Genomic DNA, 17,256 nt, shown 5'->3' on the forward strand with positions numbered 1-17,256 from the left:
TGGATGTAGTGTACCTGGACTTTCAGAAAGCATTTGATAGGAGGTTAGTGGGCAAAATTAGAGCACATGGTATTGGGGGTAGAGTGCTGACATGGATAGAGAAGAGAGATTATGAACATTGAATTCTCACAATTCTGTTAGCCCTTGCTGTCTCCTCCCCTTCCTAGCTCTCCCTCAGCCCTCGAGCTCCTCCTCCTTTTTCCTTTCTTCTCCCCGCTTCCCCCCACACCCCATCAGTCTGAAGAAGGGTTTCGGCCCGAAACGTTGCCTATTTCCTTCGCTCCATAGATGCTGCTGCACCCGCTCAGTTTCTTCAGCATTTTTGTGTACCTTGGATAGAGAAGTGGTTGGCAGACAGGAAACAAAGAGTAGGGATTAACGGGCCCCTTTCAGAATGGCTGGCAGTGACTAGTGGGGTACCGCAAGGCTCGATGCTGGGACCACAGCTATTTACAATATACAATAATGATTTGGATGACGGGATTCAAAGTAACATAAGCAAATTTGCAGATGACACAAGGCTGGGTGGCAGTGTGAACTGTGAGGAGGATTCTATGAGAATGCAGGGTGACTTGGACAGGTTGGGGGAGTGGGCAGATGCATGGCAGATTAAGTTTTTTAATGCGGATAAATGTGAGGTTATCCACTTTGGTAGCAAAAACAGGAAGGCAGATTACTATCTAAATAGCCTCAAGTGGGGAAAAGGGGAAGTACAATGGGATCTAGGGGTACATGTGCTGGACATCAATCTATGAAAGTAAGCATGCAGGTACAGCAGGCAGTGAAGAAAGCGAATGGCATGTTGGCATTTATAACAAGAGGAATCAAATATAGGAGCAAAGAGGTCCTTCTGCAGTTGTATAGAGTCCTAGTGAGACCACACCTGGAGAATTGTGTGCAGTTTTGGTCCCCTAATTTGTGGAAGGACATTCTTGCTATTGAGTGAGTGCAGTGTAGGTTTACAAGATTAATTCTAGGGATGGCGGGACTGTCATATGCTGAGAGAATGGAGCAGCTGGGCTTGTACACTCTGGAGTTTAGAAGGATGAGAGGATATCATTGAAACATATTAGATTGTTAAGGGTTTGGACACGCTAGAGGCAGGAAACATGTTCCCGATGTTGGGGGAGTCCAGAACCAGGGGCCACAGTTTAAGAATAAGGAGTAAGCCATTTAGAACGGAGACAAGGAAACACTTTTTCTCACAGAGAGTGGTGAGCCTGTAGAATTCTCTGCCTCAGAGGGTGGTGGAGGCAGGTTCTCTGGATGCTTTCAAGAGGGAGCTAGATCGAACTCTTAAAATAGCGGAGTCAGGGAATGTGGGGAGGAGGCAGGAACGGGGTACTAATTGGGGATGATCAGCCATGATCACATCGAATGGCGATGCTGGCTCGAAGGGCTGAATGGCCTACTCCTGCACCTATTGTCTATTGACCCCCTCCTTCTCAACGCTCCTGCCCTCCCCGCAACTTTACCCCTGGCCAAACTCCCCACACGCTGTGAAAGGAACTCTCCCCCCCAATTGGTCCCTTGAACTAGTATTGTCATTCAATACGATCACAACTGATTCAACTTGTCCCGGCGTGCTCCCGTTTTTCCCACCATCTCTCCACCTGCCGTCACCCTTCACCCCCCACACATTCAGTAATTGTGAATGAAGGAGATTTGGAACCCTTGGGCAAATTGAATTGTTACTGTCATTATTTTTATTCTTTATTTTTACGGAGAGGAGAACAACCTGTGCAAGCGCGGTTTAAGATTTTTTTTAAGACGACTGACTGCCTACCCTGAGTAATTACTCACGGCACATGCCTGCTACACACACTGGGGACAATTTACACATACACCAAGCCAATTAACCTACAAGCCTGTATGTCTTTGGACTGTGGGAGCAAAACGAAAATCTCGGTGAAAACCCACGCGGTCACGGGGAGAATGTACACATTCCGTACAGACAGCACCCGTAGTCGGGATCGAACTTGCTTCTCCTGGAGGCAGCTACTCTGCTGCTGCACCACTGTGTTCTGAACTGTTTCAAACCTCTAGTTTCCCTCCACACTGACTCTCAGTCTGAAGAAGGATTTCGACCTGAAACGTCACCCATTCCTTTTCTCCAGAGATGCTGCTGACCCGCTGAGTTACTCCAGCATTTTGAGTCCATCCTAAGTTTACAACAATTCATTAAATGCCAGTCCTCTACTTACTTGATTTTCACATGAACATCCCAGATTGTCAGTTGGATTCAATGTGGTGAAGTGACAGTCCTTTAAACTAGATGCCTCGGGAGGATGAGTAGGATTCTTGCGCGGTTTCTTCAGCAGATGGTTTAAGCTGCCATGAGTTCCATTATTAGGTGCAGGTGTGATATCCAATAGATCTAACAGAAACACCACAAAGTAATCATGTCAGATTTCTGCACCTCAGAAATTTACCTTGAATTTCTGATAGCCTAGGAGTAGGTACCAGTAAAAAATGGACTTTGGATACAGAGTAAGGTAATTTTAAGTGTGGCACAAACACTTTCACACTGAGATGTTTGGATGTTTTAATGCACATCTGAAGGAATAGTTTAATGACTAAGTAAAACAACAAAAAAGATACATGATTCATAAACAAAATAACTGGATTGTACATTAGCATGTAGTTCCCTAGAGGACTGAAGGTTTCTGTTGCTCAGGCTTTAGCTTGTGTCCAACTTCCATGATTCCACACTCTCGCTAGGGGGCGCTGCACTGGCAGCAGCCTCTACCTACAGCCTGTCTGTTATTTCTGTCTTTTTTATTATTTTTAGTTAGTCCAAAGTTTTGTGTTGGGGGAAACTTTAACTTTTCTATGTGGGGGAGGGGGGCAGGGTAAGGGGGAAACTGTTTCTCCGTCTCTTCCTGGCGGGGACGCGACTATTTTTCCGAGTCGTGTCCTCGCCCCCCACCTCACGGCCTACCAGCTGGATCGGAGCGGCGTTTCCTGCCGGGGATCGGGAACCGGACCAGGGCTGCTACAGCGGCGGCGCAGCGCTGGAGTCACCGCGGAGCGGGCGATGCCTACCTGGGTTGCCGTTGGAGCTCCGGAGCGTTGGGCCGCTGCTCCAACATCGAGGAGCTCTGGTGCGGAGAGCTTCCAACGCGGGCGGCGCTGAACGGCATCGTGGAGTCCTGGGGCGCCTTGCAGAGGGTCTACAGCAGCAGTCTCCACCCGGCGCGGCCTGCGGACTTTGGAAGCCGCAGACTCCGGTAGGAGGGGGCCGACTCTGTGTCCACGCCGCTGAGGACGTCCCGCAGCCCCGACGTCGGACTTTTAACACCCCGGCGTGCGGTCCTGAACATCGGGCCGCCCGTAGCGGCAACTGCGGAGGGCTTGGGGAGGCCCTGACCACGGGGAATAGTGGAGGAAGAAGACTGACTTTGGTGCCTTCCCACACAGTGGGAAACTTTGATTCTGCTGTGTGGGGATGTTTTATGTCAAACCCTATAGTGTGTTGTGTCCTGTTGATTTTTATTGTATGGCTGTATGGAAATTCATTTCACTGTGCCATCAGGCACACGTGACAATTAAATCTATCTTGAATCTTGAATCTTGATTGCACAGGCCTGAGGCAAACTGAAAATTGGATTCCAAAATATCTGGGCTCCCATCCTGTCGCTGACTCAGCATCAGCAAAGTGTTCTGAAAAGAAGGTCGGATGCACTTCATTTTCTTACTTTCGACTGTACCTTCAACTTTATGCTTTCATCTTTACCTTCAACTCGATACGAAGGGATGGAGACACAAGAAACTACAGGTGCTGGAATTGTAGCACTGGTATGGAAAGTAAAGGGCCTGTTCCACTTGGCCGTCATTTGCGCGCCATTTACTCCGCCTCCAAATATGTGGCCTCAGTTTGAGCTAAGTCTAACCGTTTGTATTATAATAATCTTATTTATATAATAATCTTATTTATATAGCACATTTTTAGTCAACTTGCATTGACCCCAAAGTGCTTCACATAATTACATTACATTTACACACAGGCAAAGGTGGGTGAAGTGTCTTGCCCCAAGGACACAACGACAGTATGCACTCCAAGCGGGATTCGAACCGGCTACCTTCCGGTCGCCAGCCGAACACTTAGCCCATTGCGCCATCTGTCGTCCCAATTCAACTTCAACTTTATGCTTTCTCTGCTTTATGACTACTTCTCTGCTTTGTTGATTGCTTGTGGTCAACAAGCAGGAAGAAGAGTGATACCATTTCAGGATGGAAGCAGTCAAGAGGTTGCACTAAAATTGCAACGCTGCAAGTTGCAAGAATTAACTGCCAGTAATTTTCGTCCAAGAATAAACCTAATGTGCCCTGTTATATCTTCACTGTGGAGAATATTGTTGGCAAGAAAAGATGCCTTTCATGAGCCAGGGAAGTTCCAGCATTATAATTCCTTGGAATTGTAGACTTTATTCCAATATTAAAACCACCTACCACACATCAGATTGTAGAGTTCAATATTGTCGAATGAATTGACCTCCGTCTTGAATTTGAAGCCAGGTCCATTAGCTATGAAGATAGTCTGGAATTTTCCATCAAGGCAAAAGGCAGTTAACACAAAATTGCAAATACAGTTTGGACAATTTAGTTTAAAAAGTGTTCAAATGGACAATTTAAATTAAATTATTGGCCTTAATTCTTTCAAAATAAACATTCTCCAAGAAACAGGGCTTACGTCTTTAATTACAATTATAATGAGAAACTTCATCAGCGTTATTATTTTCAACCTTGCAAATTTACATCTATTTTCTTTTACATTTTGCAAGAAAACTCTGTTGGCAATTGAATTATAGAAACATAGAAACATAGAAAATAGGTGCAGGAGGAGGCCATTCGGCCCTTCGAGCCAGCACCACCATTCATTGTGATCATGGCTGATCGTCCCCTATCAATAACCCCGTGCCTGCCTTCTCCCCACATCCCTTGACTCCACTAGCCCCTAGTAAAATATTATATTATATTTTACTATTTATTACTCAAGTTAAAAAAAGTCAATTATCCACCAGGAGGATGATTTTAGAAGTCAATGCTACTGTTGTAAAATTTCACTGATTAAAAATATCTGATTGGAACTTTGCAAGTATGTTACTTATTGTTCCATTACAATCTCATTGCTATCATATACCTGATATTATAGCAATACCAGTTTACAGTCATAATGCACACCAATTACTGTAAATAACCCCATTGGAAAACTGGCTCATAAAATTACCTCTCCATTGTTTTCACATATACCACACTAATGGCAGCTGATAACTTCCAGATGCATTCCAAGATCCAGACCAAAGCATGTACTGAGTCATAGCACCAAGGAAACAGTATATTCGCTGTCACATTATCTATTTTTGTGATATGTCATGGCAATTTGAAAGTTAATGGAAAATCATTGTGCTGTTATAATTTTCAAGATGAGCTGAGCCATTTTCTAACATTTGGTTATGGTAGATGACATTCTGTACCAGAATGCAGAAACTGAATGCAGAATAACTGGAAAAAGCAGAATTTTAACTATGTCAAATGACAACTGGTGTCACTTACATGCATGTTTTCATATTGATGTTGCAGAACCTAGTGATCTCTGAAAAAACTAAATCAGTATCAATTGCAAAGAATGGAAATGATAAAACATTGATAAAGAAAAAATTATCAACTACACATAGTACTGCCCCCGATTTGAATGACAACTCCTTAGATATAACACAGTTTAATATATTTAGTTACTTACATGCATGTTTTCATATTCATTATCATAGCCATGAGCTCCACCATTGCAGAACCTGAATGCATCCTTATCTCTGAAAAAAAAGGTTAAATCAGGATATCAATTGCAAAGAATGGAAATGATAAAACAATAAGACAATGTAAAAGAAAAAATACAGGTATCCTTACGTACCACACTTGCTGGAGATTGCAGGTTATAGCTGTACATGCCCGATTTGAATGGAGGCAAACATACTGTGAGATACATGGGGATGTGGGGGGAAAACAGTTGGGGAAGAAGGAAGAGGGACTATATTGAATACTTTTGTAAGTTTGTCGGCAGCCTTTACATCTGTGCAAGGACTCTTGCATCCTTGCACAGTATGTAAACAAAGATTCTCACTGTACCAAGTACACATGACAATAAAGTATCAATCAATTTCAAAGGATATGCTGCCTCTCTGAACTTGGATGAAAAAGGAGCAGAGATTGTGGTCAAGTTTAGATGCAATGCATGAATGTGTTAGAGGTATTGAAAAGTGAATTGCAGAGTTAGGCATTACATTGAAAAATGAGACTTTACGGTATTGATTTCCAGTTAAAATTTCTGTCTGCTGGACTTTAACAGGTTAAGGAGAGCCAAGTAAGAAAGATTAACAAGTGATTCATGTTTGGTGCATGAAATAAGGATCACGTCACTGGGGCACTGAAGTGATAACTAACATAAGAGCTATCACAAAGAATGCATCTTGCTAATGCAACGTCTTTGCAGGGAAAATAAGTTGAAAATCTAGTGCAGGATGAGAAGTGCCTATGTTTATGCCCACATGGTGAGAATCGGATTGATATATTAATATAAAACATTAGCAAGGCCACAGGTGGACTATTATGTGCAGCACTATTAGAAATATGTGATTGCAAAGATTCACTATGAAGTTGTCTGGTATTAAGTATTTCAGTTATGAAGAGAGACTGTCAAGTCAAGTCAAGTCACTAATAATTTCAATAGCACATTTAAAAAACAACTCCCGTTGGCCAAAGTGCTTTACATTGGTGGAGGTACTAATGTTATACAACAATGGTTCATAGATTAAGTACATACATAAATACATACATTTAGCCCTCACTCAGAGGATGTCAAGAAAGTCATGAGAGTAAAGATGAGTTTTAAGTCTCGACTTAAAGGAGTCGATGGAGGGGGCAGTTCTGATGGGAAGAGGGATAAAGCTGCAACCGCAAAGACGCCGTCACCCCTGACCTTATGCCTAGACCACGGGATGTTCAGTAACCCAAAGTCAGCCAATCTGAGGGACCTGGAGGTGGTGTGGTGAGTAAGCAGACTATTGATGTAGGTGAGGGCAAGCCCGTTAAGGGCTTTGTAGTCATAAAGGAGGATCTTGAATGTGTTAAATACCGAGCTGTAATCGTTGATTAACAGCCTGACATGAGTTTTTGTTGTCCAAGTGGTCCTGAGCGGAGTGGAGGGCCAGCGAGATCGCATCCACCGTTGATCTGTTGTGGCGGTAAGCGAACTACAGTGGGTCCAGGTTTATGTCGAGGTAGGAGTTGATTTGCTCCATGATCAACCTCTCAAAGTACTTCATCGCCACCAGCGTTAGTGCTACTGGTCAATAGTCATTGAGGCACGTCACCTTACTCTTCTTGGGCACTGGTATAATTGATGCCCTTTTAAAGCAGGTGGGAACCTCAGACCTCAGAAGTGAGAGGTTGAAAATGTCCATAAAAACTCCAGCCTGTTGGTCCGCATAGGTTTTTAGAACACGACCGGGTATACCATCAGGTCCAGGTGCTTTTCGGGGGTTCACCCCTCTGAAGGATTTCCTGACGTTGGCCTCTGTGACTGAGACTGAAATACCATCACAGCAACTACTCGTGGATAAAAACTGTTTTTATGTCTGGCTGTGGCAGCTTATGGCCTAAATTTAGAAAGTAGGGCAAAAATAAGGCTGGAAAAAAAGTAATATTTAGAAAGGCAGAGAGGGAGACTGGAAAGGAAGAGGTGGAATGGCATTCCCAATGAAATATTATTTCACAGTGTCTGGGATGTAATAGAACAAATACTACATATTGTAGAACAATATCTACATGGGTAAAATCTGGAAAGAGCAGGAGATAATTGCATATTTTGTTTCCATTAAAGATAACTACAGTGGATATCAGTAAGAAGTCATGTATATCAGAAATGTTTAGGTATCTCAGTATAATATCGTAGGAAAAGTGGCGATTATAAATTAGGCACCAAAGCTGAATAAAATGACATACCGCCCAGCCAGCCATTGTGTGTCCAAGTACAGAAGGACCTCCTTGTCTATCCTAGTGTTGGCGGCATAGTGAAAACGCTTTGGCAGGTCACGGGCCACATATGGTATAAAATGCTGGTTTGGATTCTTGCACTAAGGAGTAATAAAACAAGCATTAGAAATAAACAGGTGATAACTTTATAATTTTATGCCCCAGTAATGAAACCCAAATCTTTCTATACTATGAAAGAACAATGGTTCAAAGGGAGCAGAATGTTTGCTGCGTGAAAGATTATTTTTAAATTATAATTTTTAAGCAGCTTTATTGGGATATTTGCTGAAAAAATAATAGATTACATATGTGTTTTAGTTAAGGTGTTTTAGTTCCACCTTACTAATATGCTTACCATACTGAAAATACTTAACATACTTACCAATACTGAAAATATGAAATTAAAATAAAAACAGAGAATGCTGGAATATACAGCAGGTTAGGCTGCTTTGCAGAGAGCAGATGTATTAATATGTCAATTAACCAGGAACCTATAGATAGGAAAGGTTTAGAGGGATATGGGTCAGATGCAGGGTCAGGTGAGAATAGTGTAGATGGGGCATCTTGGTCAGCATGGGCAAATTGGGCAGAAGGGCCTGTTTCCATGCTGTATGACTATGAATGGCAGAGTTAGGAAACCAGCATATTTTATGTTGCAGAGATGAGAGTGGTAGAAAGAACAAGAAGAATGAGCGTAAATTAGGCCAAGTGAGGGCAGTGAATGTTTGTTAATCGCAAATGATCGGCCTGGAGAAGAAGCAAGCAGAAGAAGATGAAACGGGAGGTGTGAGAGAAAGGGATGAAAGGCAATATGAGATATAGAACACTGCAATTGTTGTAAACACTCAGGGAATGTAGCATCTGTGGAGAGGAAACAAAATAATTATCATTATTGGGAATGTGAACACTTGCAGTAGTGTGTGGGATATTTGACAAATTGGCCGATGCTGACTGGGTGAAAAGATGCCAGGAGAGTGCTATCAAGAATAGTAAACAGGAGGAAGCGATGGAATGAACTCACCAATCTTAAATATGCACTGCATGTGTAAATACAGAAATAACTTTTTACAGCTGACTGAGTTGTAAAACCCCACACCCAAACTTGAACAGCTGTCTAAACATAAATTATTTTAAATATTTTCTAGATTTTCTCATATCCAAAAACATTTCAAACTACAAAGATAAATCAGATTGTTAAAAAATACTTAAGATTATAAAGAACATTGCAAAACATTTAAAATAAAAACTAAAACTGTTACAGTGGCTTGCAAATGTTTTCATAACCCTTGAACTTTTCCACATTTTGTCACGTTACAACCACAAACGTAAATGTATTTTATTGGGATTTTATGTGATAGACCAACACAGAGTGGTGCATAATTGTGAAGTGGAAGGAAAATGATACATGGTTTTTAACATTTTTTAACAAATAAAAAACTGAAAAGTGTGGCGTGCAAAAGTATTCAGCCCCCTGAGTCAATACTTTGTAGAACCACCTTTCGCTGCAATTACAGCTGCAAGTCTTTTGGGGTATGTCTCTACCAGCTTTGCACATCTAGAGACTGAAATTTTTGCCCATTCTTCTTTGCAAAATAGCTCGAGCTCAGTCAGATTGGATGGAGAGCGTCTATGAACAGCAATTTTCAAGTCTTGCCAGAGATTCTCAATTGGATTTAGGTCTGGACTTTGACTGGGCCATTCTAACACATGAATATGCTTTGATCTAAACCATTCCATTGTAGCTCTGGCTGTATGTTTAGGGTCGTTGTCCTGCTGGAAGGTGAACCTCCACCCCAGTCTCAAGTCTTTTGCAGACTCTAACAGGTTTTCTTCCAGAATTGCCCTGTATTTGGCTCCATCCATCTTCCCATCAACTCTGGCCAGCTTCTCTGTCCCTGCAGAAGAAAAGCATCCCCACAGCATGATGCTGCCACCATCATGTTTCACATTGGGGATGGTGTGTTCAGGGTGATGTGCAGTGTTAGTTTTCCGCCACACATAGCGTTTTGCATTTAGGCCAAAAACTTAAATTTTGGTCTCATCTGACCAGAGCACCTTCCTCCACATGTTTGCTGTGTCCCCAACATAGCTTGTGGCAAACTGCAAACAGGACTTCTTATGGCTTTTTTTTTTTCAACAATGGCTTTCTTCTTGCCATTCTTCCATAAAGGCCCGATTTGTGGCCCGATTCTCCCACCTGAGCTGTGGATCTCTGCAACTCCTCCAGAGTTACCATGGGCCTCTTGGCTGCTTCTCTGACCAATGCTCTCCTTGCCCAGCATGTCAGTTGAGGTGGACGGCCATGTCTTGGTAGGTTTGCAGTTGTGCCATACTCTTTCCATTTTCGGATGATGGATTGAACAGTGCTCCGTGAGATGTTCAAAGCTTGGGATTTTTTTTATAACCTAACCCTGCTTTAAACTTCCCCACAACTTTATCCCTGACCTGTCTGGTGTGTTCCTTGGGCTTCATGATGCTGTTTGTTCACTAATGTTCTCTAACAAACCTCTGAGGCCTTCACAGAACAGCTGTATTTATACTGAGATTAGATTACACACAAGTGGACTCTATTTACTAATTGGGTGACTTCTGAAGGCAATTGGTTGCACTGGATTTTATTTAGGGGTATCAGAGTAAAGGGGGCTGAAACCTTTTGCACGCCACACTTTTCAGTTTTTTATTTGTAAAAAAATTTGAAAACCATGTATCATTTTCCTTCCACTTCACAATTATGCACCACTTTGTGTTGGTCTATCACATAAAATCCCAATAAAATACATTTACATTTGTGGTTGTAACGTGACAAAATGTGGAAAAATTTAAGGGGTATGAATACTTTTGCAAGCCACTGTATTCCCTTATAATTCACTTCCATTGACATCAGTGGAAGAGAATTCTAGGAGTCATGTTAAATATATCATAAGATAGACATAAAAAGCTGGAGTAACTCAGCGGGACGGGCAGGATCTCTGGAGAGTAGGAATGGGTGGCATTTCGGGTCGAGATCCTTCTCACCCATTCCTTCTCTCCAGACATGCTGCCTGTCCTGCTGAGTTACTCCAGCTTTTTGTGTCTATCTTTGGTTTATAAATTTTCACCATGATTTACACCAGCATCTGCAGCTCCTTCTTACACATATTGAATATATAGCAGAAGTTCTTCATGTGGATTCCTGAGGTAAGTACAGGGAAATGGTTGCAACATTGCACTCAACTCTTGCATCCATGACTGTTCAGTCCACAATGTAGTTGGGAAATAGCAAGTGAACCACAGCCAGCAAGTGCAAAGTTTCCAATTCTTGCAAGTAATCCTGAACTCATTGGCAATTCCCTGCAAAATCCAGTCGAATCTTTACAGCAAATGGATATTATTTTTAATTACTTACAGAAATGTTCTTAACAACTCCTTCTGGATCAACTGGAAAAAAAACCAAATCATTGTAAAAAATTCATAGAAATCTGTAGGAGTTGTAATTTAGATCTACTTTGATTCCCTCTTGCCCCAGGCCTAATGAGGGTAAAATTACATGCTCGGTGTGCAGTTCCATTGTAGTTTGTGACCCTCAACTAACATCATAAGCGAGACAAAGTTCTGGGAAAAGGCTAAAAAATCTCCTGCAAAACTTTGGGCTTATTACATTTAAACCAGAACAAAGGTGTCGGAAATAAATTAGCAAATAAACCCACAATTAACCATTCACTAGTAACAAAATTAATGCATTTGAAGTGTTATACAAAAGCATTTACTTACATCATTCCGAAGACTGTAAAAGTTTTGATAGATTTGGATAAAAGGAAAAGTATAGCACAAGTCAAGGTGGTTCATTTATGGTGTTTAAGAAGGAACTGCAGATGCTGGAGAATCGAAGGTACACAAAAAAGCTGGAGAAACTAAGCAGGTGCAGCAGCATCTATGGTGCGAAGGAAATAGGCAACGTTTCGGGCCGAAACCCTTCTTCAGACTGATCGGGGGCGGGGACAAGAAAGGAAAAAGGAGGAGGAGCCCGAAGGCTGGGGGATGGGAGGAGACAGCAGGGGGACTGAGGAAGGGGAGGAGACAGCAAGGACAAACAAAATTGGGAGAATTCGATGTTCATGCCCCCAGGATGCAGACTCCCCAAACGGAATATGAGGTGCTGTTCCTCCAATTTCCGGTGCTGCTCGCTATGGCCATGGAGGAGACCCAGGAGACGGAGTGGGAGGGGGAGTTGAAGTGCTGAGCCACCGGGAGGTCAGCTTGGTTATTGCGGACAATAGTGTTGGAGAAATTAGAGTTACAATTTAAGACGATAGTGGAGCCACATTTGGAGTATAGTGTTCGGTTTTGGTCACCATGCTATAAGAAGGATGTCATTGAGCTGGACGAGCACGGAAAATATTTCCAAGGAAGTTGCCAGGACCCGAGGGCCTGAGCTAAATGGAGAGGTTGGGCAGGCTAGGACTTTATTTTGTGGGGTGTAGAAGACTGGGGGATGATTTTATAGACGTGTATAAAATTATGATGGGAATAGATGGGGTGAATTATTATGCCCAAGTTAGGAGAATCAAGAACCAGAGCACATAAGTATAGGTGAAAGGGGAAAGATTTAATACAAACCTGAGGGGCAACTTTTTCACATAGGGTGGAGGGTATAGGGTAGATGGAAAAAGCTGCCAGAGGAGGTGATTGAGGCAGGTACTGTAATAGCATTTAAAAAACAGTTGAAAAGTACATGGAAAGGAAAGCTTCAGAGGGATTTGGACCAAATATGATCAAATGGGTGAAAACGTAGAAACTACATGCAGGAAGATTGTTCCCGATGTTGGGGAAGTCCAGGACAAGGGGTCACAGCTTAAGGATAAAGGGGAAATCCTTTAAAACCGAGATGAGGAGAACTTTTTTCACACAGAGAGTAGTGAATCTCTGGAACTCTCTGCCACAGAGGGTAGTTGAGGCCAGTTCATTGGCTATATTTAAGAGGGAGTTAGATGTGGCCCTTGTGGCCAAGGGGATCAGAGGGTATGGGGAGAAGGCAGGTACGGGATACTGAGTTGGATGATCAGCCATGATCATATTGAATGGCGGTGCAGGCTCGAAGGGCCGAATCGCCTACTCCTGCACCTAATTTCTATGTTCTATGTTTCTATGTTCTATGTTTCTATGTCTATAGATGCTGGTTGAGCCAGCCAAAGATAGACACAAGGTGCTGGAGTAACGCAGAGAGACAGGCAATATCTCAGAGTGAATACTTTGCTCCAATTATATGGAGGCCAGGGTGAGCCTCATAAGCGTATAATGCATATGTCTGGCGTCCCTATCTAAGGAAAGATATTCTTGCACTAGAGGGCATGTGCACAGATTTGCCAGGATGATTCCTGTGAGGGGATTCTGCCCTTTGAAGGAAGATTATGCAGACAGGGGCTTAAAAGAATTAGGAAGAAGCACACAAACCTATTACTGGCTTTCACAAGGTAAATGCCTGAATAAAGTTTCCCCTGGCTGGTGTTTTCAGAACCAGGGATTCAGTTTCAAAATATGAAGCCAGCTATTCAAGACACAGCAGGGAAGAAATGTCTTCACCCAGAGGTGGGTGAATTATTGGAATTCTCTACTCAAAGTTGCTGTGGCAGCTCAGTGACTGTATACATTTGAGGCCGAGATTAATAACAATGTTGCTATTTTAAGGGATCAATGGATATAAGACAGGATGGTGGAGCGGTGATAAAATATCTCCCATGATCTTTTTGAGTGGTAGAGTGAACAGTAGGGACTGAATGGCTTACTTATGTTATCTTATGTTGTTACTATTGATTATGTTGTACATAAAATTGTGCTACTTTAACCAATCCTGGTTTTAATTTGGGAATAAGTACTTACATGACAAATAGTCCTCAGGAACATTTTTGGCTCGGATGCGAGGAGCCGAGCCTCTGTAAACAAATATATCCTTCACACTGTCAAAGTAGTTGGTCATATACTCAACACGGTCACAGGAAGTTTCTTCCATTCCTGAAATATATCAGAGGAAACATTGTAATATCTCATTGAAATAAAATCTAGATCTTTAAAGTTTAATGCTTCCAATTGAAAGGGTTAATTTTTCCAAAAGTAAAACATTGACATAGAAAATAGATGCAGGAGTAAGCCATTTGGTCCTTAGAGCCATTCAATATGATCATAGCTGATAGTGCAAAATCAGTATCCCATTCCTGTTTTTTCCGCATATCCCTTGATTCCGTTAGCTCTCAGAGCTATATCTAACTCTCTCTTGAAAACATCCAATGAATTGGCCTCCATTGTCTTCTGTGGCAGAGAATTCCACAGATTCACAACTCTCTGGGTGAAGAAGTATTTCCTCATCTCAGTCCTAAATGGACTACCCATTATTCTTAAACTGTGACCCCTGGTTCTGGATAACATTACTGGATAACAGTAACATCTGTATCGAGTGCGGAAATTAAACTTCAACATGTCCTTCAATTTTATTATTCCCTTTGTGTCCACTTTGGTTCATAAATATCATACATAACAATTAATGATATAACTCTTACAATTTTTACTGTGCAGTGAAGCCTTGCTCAGCAGATGTCTGTTTAGGTCAGCAGACTGCAGTTTTTCTATTGCTGTGTGGGTGCCAGTATATCAGCCAGCTGATTAATTCTCCTAACACTGAATTACCTTGATTTAATTTAGTAGCGGACCACAATATTACACCTTTCTAGCTCTGGTGCAAATCTCTTCAAGTGAATTTTAATTTTATTATATTTAAGTCACTTGGATAAATGTTCACACAGAGAGCAAGAATGTCCATCCTCAAATTAGGGGCACTCCTTCAATAGCAAGAATGTCCATCCTCAAATTAGGGGACCCAAACTGCACACAATACTCCAGGTGTGGTCTCACTAGGGCCCTCACATTTATCCACATAATCTCACATCTATCCACTTTAAACTGCATCTGCCATGCATCTGCCCACTCACCCAAACTGTCCAAGCCGCCCTGCATTTTCATAGCATCCTCCTCACAGTTCACACTGTCACCCAGTTCTCTCTGGGATTTCCAGTTTCCTCCCACACTCCAAAGATGTACAGGTTTGTAGACTAATTGGCTTGGTATAATTGTAAATTGTCCCTAGTGCAGGATAGTGCTAGTGTACGGGTCGGCACGGATTCAGTGGGCCGAAGGGCCTGTTTCCACGCCGTATCTAAACTAAATTAAGAATAATAATTTGTTCTGTGCATTGTGATGTAAATAGGTTTTGGTATCTCCACTATGTTAATCTCTTAAAAAACATTTCAATAATATCCTTTCAGTAAGTTGATGTTTGCTACTCATTTTCCCAACAATATATTTTGCTTTGATGAAAATTGACACAACAATGCTCATACCATGATCAGCTAAGACGATGAGGTTAACGCAGTTATGTAAATTCCTCTGTTTGAGCTCATTCATCAACATTCCTATGATCTGATCAACTCTCTGCAAAGCTTTAACCACCTGCAAAATGAGCAACAGTCACTTTCAATTAAAAAAGGCAAAATTATTCAATCAGAGAGAATGATTTAATTAAATATTCAAGACATTATATCTTGAATTCATCCAAACAGTACTAAAAATGAGCTGCTCTAAAAGTGATATATTTTTTAGTGAGATTGTCTCACTACTGATACAAAACCAGAAAATAACCACAGTTTAACATCACCAAGTGTGAAAACTCTGTTGCAAAACTACTCACAGCATGATAGTGAAGTATTACACATTTCAGCTGGTTTCTCAGCGAATTGTCTAAGGGACAATTAATACAAGATATCTGAGGTATTCGGACACATATGATTTCGTTTATTTATAGATATTGTTTATGACACTTTATAAATATTCTTGTTTTGTTTTTTGTATGCTGTTTCACACTTGTTTTTTATTCTTTCATTCTATTCAAAATAAATAATAAAATAAATAAATAAAACAGCACAATAAATTATAATTGCTAAGTTAGCAGACAAATTGCTGTGCTATAAATATAAAAGGCATTAATAATGTTTTTTTTAAGGTAGGAGACTATGATTATAAGAGTTGGGATATCATGCTGCAGTCACACAAAACATTGGTTAGGATGTTAACACTTGAAATAGTGTAGAACCTCCTGGTCACTGTGCTACAGAAATTACGTGGAGGCAACAGAATGTGTAGAAGTGATGTTGCCGGGAATTACAAGGAGAGATTGGATAGGCTGGGTTTGTTCTCATAGCAACGCAGGAAGCTGGGGGTTAACCTTATTGAGGTTTATAAGATAATGAGGGGCATAGAAAGAAAAGATAGTCAGAGTCTCTTTCGCAGCGTGTCAAAAACGGTAGTTATCAGGTTTAAGGTGAGCGGTATAAAATGTAAAGAAGTTCTGAGAGGCAGGTTTTTCACACTAAGAGTGGGTTATGTGGAACAGGCTGCCAGAGGAGACAACAGAGATCAATGCAATCAATGCAACATTTGGACAGGTATTAGGTTCGGAAAGTAGAAGAGGGTTACAGGCCCAAGTGCAGACACATGGGTTTAGTGTAGACAGGCAACACGGTAGGCATGGACAAGTTGGGCTTGTCTGCGCTGTACAGCCCTACGACTCTATATTTCAGGGATTATGGTGGTAAATCCAACCACCCTCCCAGAAAATGGCAACCTGATGTGTCCAGTGGAATATGAAAAAAGGACTGCTTTTTATATTCAAGAGAACTGTTAAATCAGAGAAGATGATTTGACAAGAAATCAAGACAGGATTACTACTAATGGTCTGCTGCAGACTGACATGTTGGTCAAGATAACATATGTAATACTTAATGAGAAGAAGCATGGGCAAAGAAAATGCCATGGTGGGAGTAGTATAAGTATAAGGATTGCTATATTTCAAAAACAAAATCGATACAGCAACAGTAGGGAAGGGATCAAAGTAAAAAATAATTGAATCATCCTTTAGTACAAGAAGCGAGTTTACAATTATAGATCTAAGAAAGATGTGTGCAAGGCAAGTAAACATTGTCAAAATAGGTAATAAATATATTTCAAACACTTAATTAAAAACCCCAAACTCACCTCGCCACTAACAGGTCCATAACGATGTCCAGCACGGTCTGGTTCTTGGAAATAAAGGGTATACAAATCTGGCCTAATTTAACAAAATCAATGAATTAGTAAACAACGAGTAAGATGTTCAGCAAAATTGTATTGTTAATTTTAATGGTAGAATTATGGCATTGCTCA

General features: G+C 41.4%; 1 protein-coding gene across 1 annotated transcript in view; it reads right to left on the minus strand.

Annotated features, from left to right (window-relative positions):
- LOC129697253 (venom phosphodiesterase 2-like) overlaps positions 1 to 17,256 on the minus strand; it is an 84,114-nt gene that overhangs the window by 19,979 nt on the left and 46,879 nt on the right. Inside the window, exons 10-17 of the mRNA XM_055635608.1 lie at positions 17,089 to 17,161; positions 15,399 to 15,507; positions 13,888 to 14,019; positions 11,417 to 11,448; positions 8,002 to 8,132; positions 5,744 to 5,813; positions 4,453 to 4,540; positions 2,205 to 2,377 (exon numbers count right to left, since the gene is read on the minus strand). Of these exons, the coding sequence (XP_055491583.1) occupies positions 2,205 to 2,377; positions 4,453 to 4,540; positions 5,744 to 5,813; positions 8,002 to 8,132; positions 11,417 to 11,448; positions 13,888 to 14,019; positions 15,399 to 15,507; positions 17,089 to 17,161 (808 nt within the window). The remainder of the gene's footprint in view (positions 1 to 2,204; positions 2,378 to 4,452; positions 4,541 to 5,743; positions 5,814 to 8,001; positions 8,133 to 11,416; positions 11,449 to 13,887; positions 14,020 to 15,398; positions 15,508 to 17,088; positions 17,162 to 17,256) is intronic.

The sequence above is a fragment of the Leucoraja erinacea genome, chromosome 5 (genome assembly GCF_028641065.1).
Source record: "Leucoraja erinacea ecotype New England chromosome 5, Leri_hhj_1, whole genome shotgun sequence".
Lineage (NCBI taxonomy): Eukaryota > Metazoa > Chordata > Chondrichthyes > Rajiformes > Rajidae > Leucoraja > Leucoraja erinaceus.